Raw genomic sequence first — 15,799 nt, forward strand, 5'->3', positions numbered from 1 at the left:
AGCCATGCCACTCTATGCACCATCAAAATGTTATTCGCTGAGAAGGGCCTGTGACCTTTATGTCTGGTCAACCAGTCCACAGTTTTATTCTTTAACTGGGACCAGGATTCTGTTTGTTCTGATCCCAGTGGGGGGACACCAGCCAGAATTACAACTAAAGGGGCCGCAGCTGATGGCAAATCAATATTATCTCGGGCAGGTTTCTTCGAGATGTTATTAGTTGATCTACTCTGTCCGTTCTCATTATCAGCTAGGGGGACATTCAAAGGCACAGGGGGATCATTCAGGGTTTGCGGGTAAAGAGCCCCTGCAGGGTGAGTGGCAATTCGCTCGACTGGCCCCTGCAGTATATTCCCTGATAACCGTGGCTGTCCACTTGCGTGTAAGCTAACACCCGTCCTCGGTATGTTTGAAATAGATTTCCTACTATTTACGTTGTTAGTAGTCTTAGGGCTCATCTGTGTCTCCCGGGTCCCCCCACTACCTTCCCCGTGTACATTCAATGGGTTAGTACTGTCCTTAACTTCAGAGGACTTCACTAGACAGGCGATTTTTCCTTCAATATCCCCTAGCTTAGTCCAAAAGGGAGCAAGGATAGTTGATATTAGTGATTCCATACGCTCCCAAAAGGCCTGACTACCCCCTATGTCACAATGCTCGTTCATATTACAATTTACAGCTTGGGGTGCCTTTGCCTTTAATTGCTTGCTTTTCCCTTCAGTCTTGTTTTGAACCCGTGTCGCTAGGCCACCCCTCGTGCGCTTTGCCAATGGTTCCCCCAGGCCGCCCGCTGCGTCGATACAATCTCTAGCCATCCTTTTATGCCTGGTTGACCGGGTTGTTCGAGTATCACAGGCTTCCCCTATGTCAATGGGAGAATGGGACTTGGCATTAGAAGAAATCTGCTCAAGAGGGCAATCCAAAGTATGCAAACTAGGGGGGGACAGTCCTATCAGGTGTCACATCATACACAGGATCGTCCTGGAAGATAATGCTCTCCTCAGGCCGTTCATTCCGTTCACTTCTTGAGTCCAATGTCATACTCTGAGCTATGCCCACTGTGTCCCCCTGTGACTGTTCCACAGGGTCTATATTTAAAAGGGGTGATGACTGCACCACTCCTACAGGTGACTTGGCCAATTGAATATTTCCCATTGAGGATCTCTTTTTATCTGCATAAACTCCTAACGAGAGCCTTTTCTCAGTTAGTAATATCTCATGCTGGAGTGTGGATCCGGCCCTTGTCAAAAAGGCATCCAAAGTGCTTACCACACTCCCCCTGCCTTTTGCCCCACTCCATTATGTTTAGCAGCCATAATCTCTACCTAATATAGCACTGTTAATATATATTTGGGAAACAACCTTGCTATATTCTATTAATGTTAATGTTTACCAGGAAATCTTTCAAAAATTATCGAATAAACCAGGCCAACCCTGATGACTAGCGTTACATTCACCCAAACAGACAATTGTCCCGTATGGAAAGAAGCCTCCAATAAAGGGCCCCTAGTAAACTAAAAAATACATAGAGCCTCTTTGGGCCAAAAGTCAAAATAGAAGAACAATCCAGCTTACTTTAAGTCCAGAAATAGAAGTTGGAGGGGTGGCCCAGCCCAGCCTCTTCCGGGCTATGACGGGCGCGGACGGGGGTCCGCCCTTGGCCCAAGCTTCGCCCTGGCAGCGCCTGCGCGCGTCCCGCGCCGCGGGAGGCGCTGAGTTGTTTTAAGCGCCTCCGGGCGCTTTGCAATTGCGCAGATGGTGTGCGCCCTTCAGGGGACTCTGGGCAATGTAGTCCCGGGGCCGGCACACAGGTCGCAGGGCCTCCTTTGATTGACGGTGGAAGCGGGTGATGGCGGGTGCCGGTTCAGAGACACAAATTCAGCCCCCGGCTGCAGAAGTAACAAGGGTAGCACCAGGTAAGGCAGAAAACTGGTCACAAAGAAGCCCGCGCCGCGGGAGGCGCCGATTTGTTTTAAGCGCCTCCGTGCGCTTTGCAATTGCGCAGATGGTGTGCGCCCTTGAGGGGACTCTGGGCAATGTAGTCCCGGGGCCGGCACACAGGTCGCAGGGCCTCCTTTGATTGCCGGTGGAAGCGGGTGATGGCGGGTGCCGGTTCAGAGACACAAATTCGGCCCCCGGCTGCAGAAGTAACAAGGGTAGCACCAGGTAGGGCAGAAAACTGGTCACAAAGATGCTTTAAGTGATTTGAGTTGAGTTAATTTCTGCTGTCACTCCCTAAACCGCTGTCATTCATACCTTTATCAATTCAAGTTCTGCCGTTATAGTTTCCAATATTAACCAAAGCAAAAGAACAGAGCAGCTAACCGAGGTCAAGCACAATTACTTTCTTAGTTTCACGAATAAACTTTTTGAGTGCAACTACTTCCAGCACCAGCTGCAAAAAATGTGCAAATTCAAAAGACAAATTAAGGACAAAAAGGAAGGTGCACTAAGCAAATCAAGAAGGTCTTCGTTCTTGGAAAATTCTTCTTTATTTATCAATTTCTTTTGAAAAAACAACAGCGGCACACAGCCAACACGTTTTGTTCCCTTGTGCCTGGGAACTTCGTCAGGGCAGAAAAACAATATAATAATCAGGGCTTTCCAAGTAGGCCCAAGCGCAGTGTATATCCGTAGTACGGTTGTCAGTTAGTACCAGAGAAGAAATCACGATCCCAGTATATGTCACACTTTCTGGTCCCAAAGTGAAGGGGAAGATAAAATAGAACCGCCTGGGCGTGTATACCAAACCAGCGGAATACGTTTTCTCCCACAAAATTTAATTCTTAGTGTGACAAAAAGTCACAGGTAGATAAAGAAATAGTAGGTCGGGAACTCCTCTGGAGGCATCCAATCAGATCTTCCTTGATACGAAGTCGATCGAAAAACGAGCAGGCGTCTCCCTCGGTGTAGCCCTGATTATTATATTGTTTTTCTGCCCTGACAAAGTTTCCAGGCACAAGGGAACGAAACGCGTTGGCTGTGTGCCGCTGTTGTTTTTCCAAGAAGACCTTCTTGATTTGCTTAGTGCACCTTCCTTTTTGTCCTTAATTTATAGTTTCCAATATTCCTTAAGTGTGAGCTGTCTCCCTTTCTTGACAAGGTTTCTTGCTGCCCACAGCCTCAGAAATGATGAGTTACCTAGAAGTTTTCGATTCAGCCACCACTGTAAACACTAAAGGAGCATACTGATTCAGTTCTAAGAATCAGTTCAATATATATAGGATTCGTATGTCGTGGAATAAAAAAAAGATAAAAGAATTCCATTGATAAACAAACAGAGAAGTTGCTATGCATACAAAATCCAGCAGATGGCATCAGTGTATTATAGTTAAATAAAAAGAAGTTCGTAATCAGTGCGCATACATTGTCCAGAAGGAGAAGTGTGAGGTAAAGACCATATCCAAACACTCTCGATTTCTGTCCTAAAGCGAGCTGCTCGGTACAAAAATCTTCCGGAGCTCTTCTCCATAACAAGGCCAGTCTGGTCACAGCCAAACACCCCTCAAAACTGTCAGTAACTGGAGTAGCGTCGCCCCCCATTCCAGCAGCCAAAAATAAAATAAAACTAAAACTATAATAAACCATGGTTTATTATTGTTTTATTTTCTGTCTCGGGGTTTTGGGGGCGGGGTCAAGGGACATAACAGGAACCCACGGAGAGTGGTATGCACTGTTATCAGTGTGCATGAAACAGTCATGTGTACTTTTCATGTTCTCCACACAGGCTGCATTATAGCCTGGGTGGAGAACATATCCAGGCCCCCAGTCCCTGGCTGAGCGCCGGAAAACAGCACTCAGACCAATCCCCACGCTGCATTGAAGCGTTGTGATTGGCTCAGGGGAGCCTCAGTGCTTACCAATCACAACGCTGCATTGGAGCATTGTGATTGGCTATGGGGAGCCTGGTGTCTCTTGCTTCCTGACAGAGCAAAGGGACGACGAGGAAGGACGATGAGAGACACGGAAATAAGGTACTTTTTTATTTTACTACCTCTTGACTCCCCACCCCAGCTCCGATATGTGCCAGCCATATCGGAGCTGCTCCTGCTCCCATGAAGGTAACTGTAATTGTCCTTGGGAGGTGAAGTGGTGTGACCCGGTAGGCCAGCGTGGGAAACCGCTTCCCGAGACGAGCCCAATCTGCAGCTGCAACACCAGCCCCCGCATCCAATAGGCCATGAGGGAGTAGAGGGGTTCTCATCAGGGTTGGATTAGGAAGCTAAATAGGCCCGGGAACCCTAAAAAAAGTGGCACACATTTAACTGCATGCGTGCGGGCGGAATTCCGCTCGTACGCTGACTTTTGCGAAACCGCATGTTACGTGACGAGCTGGGCTCGTCATCAGCGTAGCAGGAGGCTACCTCATGACGAGCCCAGCTCGTCATCAGCGTGCAAGGGGTTAAGGTTTGCGCCTTTTCGCAAAACACTGCTTCAGTGTTATTATAAAAAGAAAGGGGTAAGGGGGTTCACTAAAAGAGATATGTTTTCTTAACTTCACTGAGATAAAAAAAAATGCAAATGTTGCCAGGACTGTTTGCGCACAGATTAGTTCACACTGGTGAACCACACCTGAAGATAAGTGAAGCCACTTCTGCTCAGGCCCACTGCCCCTGCTCAGTCAGCATAAAATAATGGGTGCCCAGCGAGAGACTGGGAATGACACCTCGGCCGAATTGGTAAAAGGGAGGTAACAGAGGTCCATCTGCTTCCGGACAGGCAGCTCAGGCTCCCACTGTCGGCGTTTGAACAGCACCGAAGCAGCTCAAATCGGCCACTCTGCTGCCCAGAGAAGCAACCCACAGCTGCAACTGGAATACCCACCCCTCACCCATTGTCCGAGTGCCCGCCTTAACAATCCAAACCTGGTTCTCCTAGGTCTATCAGGGTGTGGAGGGCGTCTCAAATCAGGCACCCTGCCTCCCGCTGCTACACCAGGCTGGATATTAAGGTCAAGATCTCCTCCATCTTTGGGTCACTCAGGGTTTCGCGACCCATGGTGGATCAAACACACCTCCCTCCTTGGTGTCAAAGGAGTATGACAGTCCTGGGGTGTATAGATACTGGGTAAAAGAGCAATTCAGTTGCCCTCCAGAGCCTCAATATCTGCACATATGGCCCGAGGCTCTCGGGGTTTCTGAGCCGCCAGCTTCTTCGTGGTGTGGTCCCCACCCCTCAATCCAGGGTAAAACGCATAAGGTTATTGTGTTTTTATGCCAGCACACTCCGAGCTGCAGCATTCTGAGGGGCTCCTATATACCTAGGAACTCCAGTCACAACCCATGGAAAATGCAATTTCCTAAAACGACCAGACACAAATTTATGACAACACCTACAGGTGGCAGAGAAGCAACATCCTGCAAGGTTCAGCTTCTCAAACCTCTAGATAATTTAGGAATTTATGAGCGATACAGATTCTCTACCTGCTAGACAACTAAGTAACAGTCCTTGATGTAGTTAGGTCTCCAACCAGTCGATCGCGAGCTACTGGTAGCTCGACGATAGCCTTTGAGTAGCTCACGATCCGACTTCTCCTTTTAGCCCTGTTTTATCCCATCTTCATTTTTTTGCTTAATTTAAGGCCTCTTTTCAGTGCTTGTCAGCCCTCGCCCAACCCAACTGCTGAGATCGGCTGACCTGAAGTTATGAGGGGTGAAGCAGGTGACATAAATAATTGCCAAAAGCCCAGCACAAGCAGCATTAGACTTCCCACCGGAAACCAAGCTCTCTGCCTTCTGCAGCTAGGAACAGACTTTCATCCTTCCCAGCCTGTCTGGATGGAGCAGTAGAAAGGCGGAGTGGCAGCTTTGACACCGGAGCCTTATTACAAAGCCCAGGACTTTGGTTTGCATAGCATGCAGGTGGTGTGGTTCTCGACACCAGAGCACAACCAGTGTAAACCTGGCAATGCCATAACTTCCAACACATGAGAGGTACTTCATTAGAAAAAAAATATTTGTGGAAAACGCTGGGAGAAATTTAAAATGGGAGAGGATTATTTATTTTTTTTGAAAGTGTAACGCGGCTTTCATTTAATCATTGTGGTTAGTACGGCCTAGTCGCAATGATTAAATTAAAGCAGTGTGACTAGGTCCTTGACTGAAATCGTCATCTTGCTCAGGTATTTGCTCCTCACTAATTGTTGAGTTGCCTTTGTTTTAATATATTATGGTGGAATGAGCCCCCAGGGCCACGTCGGAGCTTTTCATTTAATTTATAGTTTTAGTTGTACCAGCTGTATAGGCGTATTGAGCATGGAACAGCCTGACTTTTATTTGTTTATTCAGCTTTTTTCACACTGGTAGTGCACATTGTTTTGTGCTTATTTCCATTTCATGTGTCAATTCTTGCCCTCTAAATATAGAGAGGTGTGAGTTTGAAAAGTGGATGTGGCCTTCTAGTCAGAGCTGCTGAATTTGGAACTGGGGAGCCAGGTTTGAATCTCAATGGTGGCCCACATCTTGTGATTCCTGTGCCTGCAAAAAATGAATGCAAGCTTGTCTGATGTAACTGGTGCTCATGTAAAGCATCCCAATGCATTCTGGTACAGACTGCAAATAAGTGCATCCATTTTTAAATCACTTTAAGATACTGAGATGGAAACGTTTTTATTTACTATCTTCAAATGTCCACTTAAAGCTTCCTTTGTCTTCACTATACATATTTCGGACTGGGTTCCCTTCTTCCTAGATGAGAGGCTGAGATTGCCGGAAGCTCCACTGCTGGACACCTGTGAACCCTCAGCATTCACCATTTGAAGAGATTCTCTCTCAGGCTCATGGTGGCTAGAATATGTCCAAAGACAAGAGATGCTACCACAGCTTGGTCTCTCAGAAGCATTCCCAAATGTTTGTGATAAGGTCTAGTTAACAGCCATAGCACACAAATCTCAATGTGACACATATGAATCATGATGATATTGTCATGGGGATTTATTGTAACGAACTGTTCCTATGGAAATTAGGCTTCAAGTCAATAGAGCTGACTGTGCGGGCTCTCTGGAAGCAATGTGTGATTTGCTTGACCTTTAGTAGCTCACGATGATTTTCACTGATCAGAAGTAGCTCTCACTAAAGAAAAGGTTGGAGACCCCTGGTGTAAACCCACCAACAGTTTCTTTTTTTTTTTTTTTTTTTAAAACCTTTATTGACATCAAAAGGAGAGACAAGTCGAGGCCTACAACCAAGCCGGCCGGCCGCAATGTGCAAAATAATCAGGAGTCACCAGGCAAATATTACATAATCAATCAATACAAAGCAGAGGCCGTAAAATCGCAGAAGGGGAGAAGAGATACAGAAACCAAAGGGCTAAAACACAGGAGTAAATGAGGCTTAATTTTATAATATGGGGAGAAGACATATGACAGGCTCACTTTCAATACGGAGGCATCCGATATCCCAAACCAACCTCAACATTAATAAGGGGGCATGGGGGCAAAATATCGGGGGGATAATACAATGCATTCAAGAAAATCAGGATACGTGAGACACAATCAGCCCCTGAGCATTACCCTCGTAACATGCCCGCCACCCAAGACACTACCAAGCCAGAACAGAGGGATCGGAAAAACAATGCATCAAAACCAGCCCTTCATAGTAACCTCTGGGACACAGGAAGGAAAAAAAAAGGGGGGGGGGGACGAAGTGGGGAAGGGGAAAGGAAGGGAAAGGAAAATGGAGGGAAGACAAAATAAAACAATAAAAAGAAAATAAGAAAATATGAAAAACGAAAGGAAGAAGACACGCCGACACAGGCCCCCCGTGGCGGGAAGACAGGAGACAAAAGGAGTAGCGGCCCAAGTGGGGGTATGGCGATCGGGGAGAAAGACAGCCGAAACATAGCAGGAGGATTAACGACGCCACACCCCCCACCCGAAACACACCATAGGAGGTCGGGACAGACGCGGCCTCACGAAAAAGAGATACAAAAGGGCCATAGAACCTGAAGACAAACAAAAAATAGAACCCAACCCACCCGTCCCACCCTGCACCCCTGTAGAAGGCTATGGCCCACCCTTCAAACAGCGTGCCTGTCGCCCTAAACCAGAACCCGAAATATAGCGAGAAGTAAGAAAGAAGAAAGAGACAAAAAGGGCAACAAAAGCGGAGAAAAGAAGACAGGAGGGAGGAGCAGAATAACCATAATCCGAACGGGCGGCCGCAGCCCTCCGCCCAACCAGACAAGCACAGTCAAAAACAGACCAGGACGACACCCCATCACGCGCCACAAAACATTAGGAGAAGGGGACCTCCCACCCTGCTACGATTAAAAACAATTATGCTACTAAATCGTATACCGGGAATCAAACGGAAGGCGTACATTTCACCCCCAACCCTTTCGAGCGACAAACCCCACCCACCACATGGCAATGTAAAACCACATACTAAATACGAAATCAGCATATAATCGAGTGGAATGGTGACTAGCATAGTTACGTGGGGGGTAGATAGATCCACAAGGGAGCAATAGTCCAAACAGAAAATATCGATGCATCAAATATCGCAGCACGAGCAATGAAAAACAGGAGTCCAGTTGCGCCACTGGAGCGGGCGAGGTGGCCCCAATTATAGACACAGGCAAAGTCATCGAAGCAGGCACAGGAGGCAGTCCACCAATAGTTTCAGGCAACAATGTCGAACAGGGTCGCAGTACAGCATCCAAGTCCCCGGGGTCCGAACCTTGAAAAGCAGGGCGCCCCAAAGTCACCGACACACTGCACGATCTCCGATCAGTGGCGGCGACACTCAAGTCAATCGAGGGGGGTGAGGCAATGAAGTCTTCGAAACAAGAGGGCGACAAGAAGAAATGGCCGCCCAAAATGGCGGCAGATCGTGGCGTACCCACCGAGACGCCCAGGGCCAGGGAAGCGTGTAGGGATCTCAGGGCTTCCAGGATATCTCTGACCGTTGGCTCACGTCCACCAGATCCGCTCCCCACACCAATAGGCAACACGGGCCCGCCGCCACAGGGTGATTCTCGTTGCAGAGGGTCGGCCGCCATTTCGTGAATCAGCCCAATCGCCTCTCACCACGACCCCCGGAAAGAACAGTTCTCAAATGTAGGACTTTACAAGCTCCGGGGGTCCCAGCAAGGGCGGCCTCGATGCCAAAAGGATGTCCGCCCAAGACGGGTCTCCGCCAGCACCAGCACCGGTGCCCCAATCAAGCGGAGTCCGGGCCCCGAGGACCAGGGCCGCCGGACAAAGCAGCGGCGGGGAGAGACCCCTTCACAGACTCAGGTCCCCGGGCCTCTCACCCACGTCGGCCGCGCGGCCACCAGGGCAGGCCCGGGTCAGGATCGCCGGGATCTTCGCACATCGGCTCCCAACGCTGGTTCTCGCTCTCGGCCGGGGCAGAGAGCCGTCGGATCCCACCGGCCAGGTCCCGGTCCAAGTCTCGCAGAGGCCCCGATCTCTCAGAGGCCACAACTCCGGAGCCACTGCACACCGAGACCCCGGGGTCGGATGGTAAGTACAAACAAGCCGTTATGTTTCCAATGCCCCAAAAATGTGTCGTCCCCGGACAGGATAGAAGACAGGATAGGCAATCAGGACGGAGGGCTGCGGGAGCCGAGCTAAAGGGCGACCATTACGGCCGCGAGCTAGGCTCCTCCCACCCCACCAACAGTTTCTAACGTGTACACTGAAGCATTTATATATCTGCTTGCTACTGGAACAGGGAGTTAACCATGCTGATGTTTTTATAAATTGCACTAAATGGCTATATCCTTAGTGTGAATCTCAATGCGGACACTGCTGTTCACTTTGCGCTTAATACATTTAAAAAGCTACTTGAATTGCCTCAGACGTTTGGTTCAAATGTGGATCGTGGTACGGGAGCAGACCTTTGGAATGCCCTGGTGAAGTTCATATCGTTTAAAGCTGCTATGTATAATGCCCGGGTGAGGCTTATGCAGTACTATGGGCAGCCGTCTACAGACCGCCCGGGTGATGGAAGTACCATAAGATACGAGGCTGCTCTTTGGAAATCATGAGTGAACGCCTTACCGTCTCATGCGTGGATGCCCTTTGAAAGGCCCACGTGAAGGCTGTTGTTGTATTCTGCACAATCCTATATGTGTAGGACTGTTTTCCCTTCGAGCCACTCCAGGTTTCAATTATTGTTTTTTTCATGTCATTTTTGCCCTGAAAGAAAAAACGAGGAGAAAAAAACTTAGTGAATTTGGTACTTCTTCTAACACACTTTTATATCTTTTATTTAAAATACAAATCCTACAGTCGGGACGAGAGTGTCATTGGGGTTATCCCCTAAGGGCAATGTACTGGGCTGAGATAAAGATGCACTTACCTTGAGAAATACTGAATTTCTAAGGATATTGGCTAACAAATATAGCTGATTCCCCTGTGCCACCATGATGGGCCTGAACTGGCATGTCTCCCCTAACTATAAACTTCTTGTGAATACAAGAAAGAAATTGAGATGTTCAGCTTTAGCCAAAATAGACTGATGTACGTGGCCCAAAAGACTGAATAAAAGATATCATCACTGTGCAATAAAAAATCTTAACACACAGGATTATAGGTTTGAATATTGGCAGGAGACAGCACAAACCATTTTCACTCTGTTGGACTTCCTATGGTTTAATTTCCCCACCTACTGTCCACTGTCAAAATAACAAATACTTTCTTTGCAATTATAATATGCAAAATAAAACAAATTTTTTGTACAAATCTGCAAGCCTTTCGGAAAATAAAAAAGTGCTCTACACTTCCGCATTCTCTCTATTCTTCATTGTTAGACCTGACACCATTGGCGTGGGTCTCCCTTCCATTTTTGCTGTTGCCTCATGTGTTTTTGCTGGTGTTAGATGCTTTGGGCACTGTGCCACTGCTATTCAGTGCCACAGTGCAAGTGCTCCCTATTGTAAATTGATGTATTAATCAGTGGCTCCATGTTTGGCTATTTGGTTTACTTGTCAGACCCTAGTCTAGTGCACTGAGTGTGCCAGGGCGTGTAATCCAAATGCTGCTGGTGGGCCTGCAGCACTGGTTGTGCCACCCACAGAAGCAGCCTTGTAAAATGTGTCTAAGGTCTGCCATTGCAGAGCCTGCATGCAGTCTGGTACTGTCATGCTCACTGGGCAAGTGTACCCACTTCCCAGTCCCTAAACCTTCCCTTTTCTTCATATCAGTCACCCCTATGGTAGGCCCAAGGGCAGGGTGCATTGTAAGTATAAGGTAGGACAAGCCCTGATGTGTGTGGCATGTCCTAATAGTGAATTCCAGCCATTTTCGTTTTCCACTATTGCAAGGCTACCTGTTCTCTATAGGCCAGAATGGGCTGTTAGAATTGTTACATTTTATAATCCTAACAGGCTCAGAGAACATTGTAGAAATTTGAGTTTAGTATGCCTGAACTCAGAATAATAAAATACATCTTTTAGTGAAGGTTATTTTAATATTCTGTGTTTGCAAATACCACTTTTAGAAAGTAGGCCTTTGCTTGTCTAACCATTCAAACCTGCCACTGCTAGTTTGTGTATTCCTATGTCTGGTTTCTGTGAGTGACAGGGCTGGGGAATTCCAGGAGACAGGCTGAGTCACCCAGTGGTGATCTGCATCTTGATGGGAGGGAGGAGTGCACCTGAACTCTGAATAGGGCTGTGCCTGCCTTCCACAATGCTGGCTCCACCCCATGGGGAGCGGCTGATGTCTCTGCCCTGCACACTGAAAGAAGAGAAGGAAGACTGTCAACAGAGTGCTCCAAGACTGTACTTGCCTCCCACAATGCTGGCTCCACCTCCTGTGGGGCGTCTGATGTTTCTGCCTTGCACTGTGAAAGGAAAGGAGAGGTCTGGAAAACAAAGTGCTCAGGAACTGGTTGGACTAGGCACAGACCCCTCTCCCCTCCGAGAACAAAGGATTTTGGGGTATAAATATTGGGACCCTGCTCCCATGAAATTAGATCACTTTTGGACTACAGGAAGAAACCTTTACTGAGGAGAGGAACCTGATAACACTGAGGAGAGACTATTCCCAAGCTGAAGTGCTGCTTGGGGGATTGGCCTGCATTGGTTGGCTTACTGCCAAAGGAAGGAGAAAGGAACTTTGTAACTTTGCTTTCAACTTGTGAAGGATCTCCAAGGGCTTGGAAAAGAGCTTGCCTCCTGCTGAAGTCTCAGGGACAACAGACTTCACCCCCGGCTCCTCAGAGTTCTTGTGGAAGTGCCTGCTGCTGTTTTGGGCCTTCTGAGGAACTGCATGTCGCAAGGAGCTGGAAGCGCGACTCAACGATAAGAAGCGTGTCGCCGTCGCTGTGCCTGCTGTTGCAACTCCGGAGAAAGGAGGGTGTCACCGCTGGAACTGTTGCACTGCACCGCATCGGAGAGTAGCGTGCCACAACGAAGACGAAGCGTGTCGCCGTCGCTGCTGCTGCCGTCGCAACTCCGAAGAAGGAGGGTGTCGCCGCTGTGGTTGTCGCACTGCACTGCATCAGGAGAAGAATCTCGCAACGAGGTCAGAGCGTGTCACCGTCGCTGTGCCTGCCGTCGCAACTCCGAAGAAGGAGGGTGTCGCCGCTGGAACTGTCGCATTGCACCGCATCGACCAAGAGCACCTCGCATCCCCGAGAAGCGCGCCGCCATCGGAGCTGCTGCCGTCGCATCTTGGATGTCGCCGCTGTAGTTGTCGCATCGAGCGGAAGCTTCACGCATCATGGATAAGAGCGTCGTCGCTGGAGCTGTTGCCGTCGCATCGTAAGGGTGTCGCCGCTGCAGTCCACGCATCGAACCAAGAGTTTATCGCATCCCCGAGAAGCGTGCCGCATCTGGAAGAGCTTCATGTCTTTATTTCTTTGCAAATTAACTTTGTTGCATTTCCCATCGCTGCGACATTGCTTGTCATGGAAGCGCAACGCAACTTAAGGTACATTGACGCAGAGTGTCGCATCTAAGAACTGAACTGAACTAAGCTTAAATCTACCATCTTAAAGTAATCATCGTGTGTATTTTTGTCGTTTATGGTCTTGTGGTAACTCTATATAAAGTCTACTTATTTTTTATATAAAACCTGTGTGGTGTCCATTTGTAGTGTTGTCACTGAGTTACTGTATGTGGTAACAACTGCTTAACTAACAACGCCTCTGAAGTAGGCCTTGGCTGCTCTCGCCACGCTACCTTGAGGGTGAGCAGGGGTTATTTTAGAAGTGTAAGCCCCCTTTCCCTGACTAGAGGAGAGGGTCCCTGATTGTCACAAGTACCAACCTGTGCCAACCAGAGACCCCCAAATCTAACATTCATCAAATGGTTAAAGTAAAATAATCAAAGGAAATGTATGCAGCTGTCTGGGGTGAACTCTCTAATAACAAGCATTGGCAAAGCCAATAGATCAAGCCTTGGGCAGCTGGTGTGACAGGTATATTTTAAAAAATTTTGTTGCAAGTTTATATGGCAAAAATTAAAAGAAACAAAGCACGCCAGCTAAACAGGGTGGCCATAAGCTTGCAATAATTAAGAACAATTATAATGATTGCATATAATTTTACTAGAGCTGTACAAATACTTCCTAGCAGGCAGATGTACTTCGACAGGTATAGACACCCTTTTTAGTTTTAATGCATATCTTATATAAATATGATTCTTATTGGTGCAAAGAAATGTCATTATTGGCTTTGAGTACTTAGAACAAGAAAACACAGGTTAAGCAGACAAGGATAACTAAAGAAGATAAAAAAGGGTAAACAATGGAAAGAAAAACATAGTGCACCCTGCTGCAGAAAAAATTAATTATACACCCAGAACACATCAACGTCTACATTTACTCATTGACTTATTGTTGCCTTTACACGGTACAGTGCTTCACTGCCTTTTGGTTAGATTTGCACTGCGCAACTACCACAGATATATAATATACATACATACATACATACATACATACATACATACATACATACATACAATGATAAAGTAAAGTATAGACCCACCAGCCCTGGTATTGAACTGCACTTCTTTTTATGTGGGTGAGCATGTGATAAGATAAAATGCTGTCACTGACAAGGCAAAAGAGTCAGTTCTCATGGCCTAGACTTCGCTGGTGTTTTCCAAGGTTGCGAGCACCCAACTTGTGCGACCTGCGTGGAGCAATAGCAGGGCAGGCCAGCACCTGGACTGACCAGTCCTGCATCAGCTGAAAGACACCAAACTTGGGTTTCTTCTTAGTGTTACTTGTCAACTCCATTGCCTGGAAGAAAGGGGTGTAATCAAGCCTTATGAAGAGCACTTCCCAAGATGGTGGTCTGTGCAGAGGTTGCAGCCTGAAGTTCCCAATTCATGATGAAGTTGAGCATTTTCTTGTGATGTCAGCTCCTTTTTGAATCATTCATACTACTATTATAAAGAGAGAGCTGAAACCTTTGAGGCGGGTAAACTCAAGACGTACAGCACCAATCACAACAACCAATACAGCATTGGAAAGGGGAGTTGCAGCAGATGGACATAGGCTATACAGGTGGCCACCATATACATTAGAAACATCAAAGAACCTTAGGGGTAAAGTAGTCCCTTGTGGGCGTGGGCATTGGCGTGGGCGTGTCGGGCGTGTTCATGTCTAACTACACACATTTTACTTTGTGGCCGTAACCGTTGTCAGAGGGGCGTGGGCGTGTCAAACTACACACTCAGAGGGACGTGGGCGTGTCAGGGGCGTGGTCGTAGCCGTGTCAAAGTACAAACATTATACTTTGTGAGAGGGGCGTACCACAACAGCGTTCTCAGAGGGGCGTGCCACAAATTTTATAACAAAAAAATGGCCGCGTCATTCAGTAACGCGCCTTTCCATTCACGAGTTATAATCACTTCTCACACGTCCGTATAGAAGACACAAGGTGCGCCGCATTCACGCACATTGCAACCCAGGCGACGTTAATAACATATGTTGCGAAGCAACCTTTGTGGGCATAAGCGTTACCGATCTCAACCGGGGATAAACGCAGGCGTCTCAGAATGCACACACCCACACGTCTCAGAATGCACACGCCCACACACAACAACGCTGAACAGCACGCTCACCTCACGACGTGCACGAACGCTAATCTCACTGATGATATTAGCATTCGTGCACGCCGTGAGGTGTGCGTGCCCTTCAGCGTTGTTGTGTGTGGCCATGTGCATTCTAAGGCGCCTGCTGCATTGGAAAGCGGTGGGGTAGCGTTCGGTAAAGTTTGCCATCCTTCAGGCAAATCTTTTTTATACCCGGACAACTTCGGGACGGGCAGCTAGTAATATATAAAGAAGGCATTACCGAATGACGAATGTGTCACAGAGCATTTGCTCACTCATTTTTCAACTCATTATTTGCAAATGTGCTTGTATTTATGTCCCTGATTTTTGCTCCTTGTAGTCAGAATTTCCTTTGGATTTTCGTCTGGAAAGATCTTGCTTGGCTCTTTACCCTTCCCTGATGTCAGAATTTAGCTCCTTTCTTACCTATTTCTGCATCAATCGTGTACCAAGGAGGGTTTTCGTCATTGTCGCTTTTTTCCCTAATCGGTACCATCTTAAGGTTACACTTGACACCTTTTGCCATGCACTATTAAGTGCAGAGTGGCACTGTTGCCACTGGGAAGAGTCATCCTTCCCTCGTGATATTGAGATGACCGGCAGACTGACCTTTATAGCTTCCAGTCCTTTACAGGTTGTGAAGGCAACAGCTCCTCAGGTTTGCTCACACCAAGGGTCTTTCAAATGACTTCTCAAAAGATCTGCAAGAACTAAGCATTTGAAAAGTCAGCTTCAAGGCAGACCATAGTATTAAGGCCAACAGATATCGTAGTATGGATTACTT

At 47.5% G+C, this 15,799-nt stretch overlaps 1 protein-coding gene across 4 annotated transcripts in view; it reads right to left on the reverse strand.

The window, feature by feature from the left end:
* ELAPOR1 (endosome-lysosome associated apoptosis and autophagy regulator 1) overlaps positions 1–15,799 on the reverse strand; it is a 489,842-nt gene that overhangs the window by 106,772 nt on the left and 367,271 nt on the right. For all 4 annotated transcript variants that reach the window (XM_078644216.1, XM_078644219.1, XM_078644218.1 and 1 more), the window contains exon 13: positions 10,007–10,144. In XM_078644216.1, coding sequence (XP_078500342.1) covers positions 10,007–10,144 — 138 coding nt within the window. The remainder of the gene's footprint in view (positions 1–10,006; positions 10,145–15,799) is intronic.

This window comes from Lissotriton helveticus, chromosome 5_1 (assembly GCF_964261635.1).
Source record: "Lissotriton helveticus chromosome 5_1, aLisHel1.1, whole genome shotgun sequence".
Classification (NCBI taxonomy): Eukaryota; Metazoa; Chordata; class Amphibia; order Caudata; family Salamandridae; genus Lissotriton; species Lissotriton helveticus.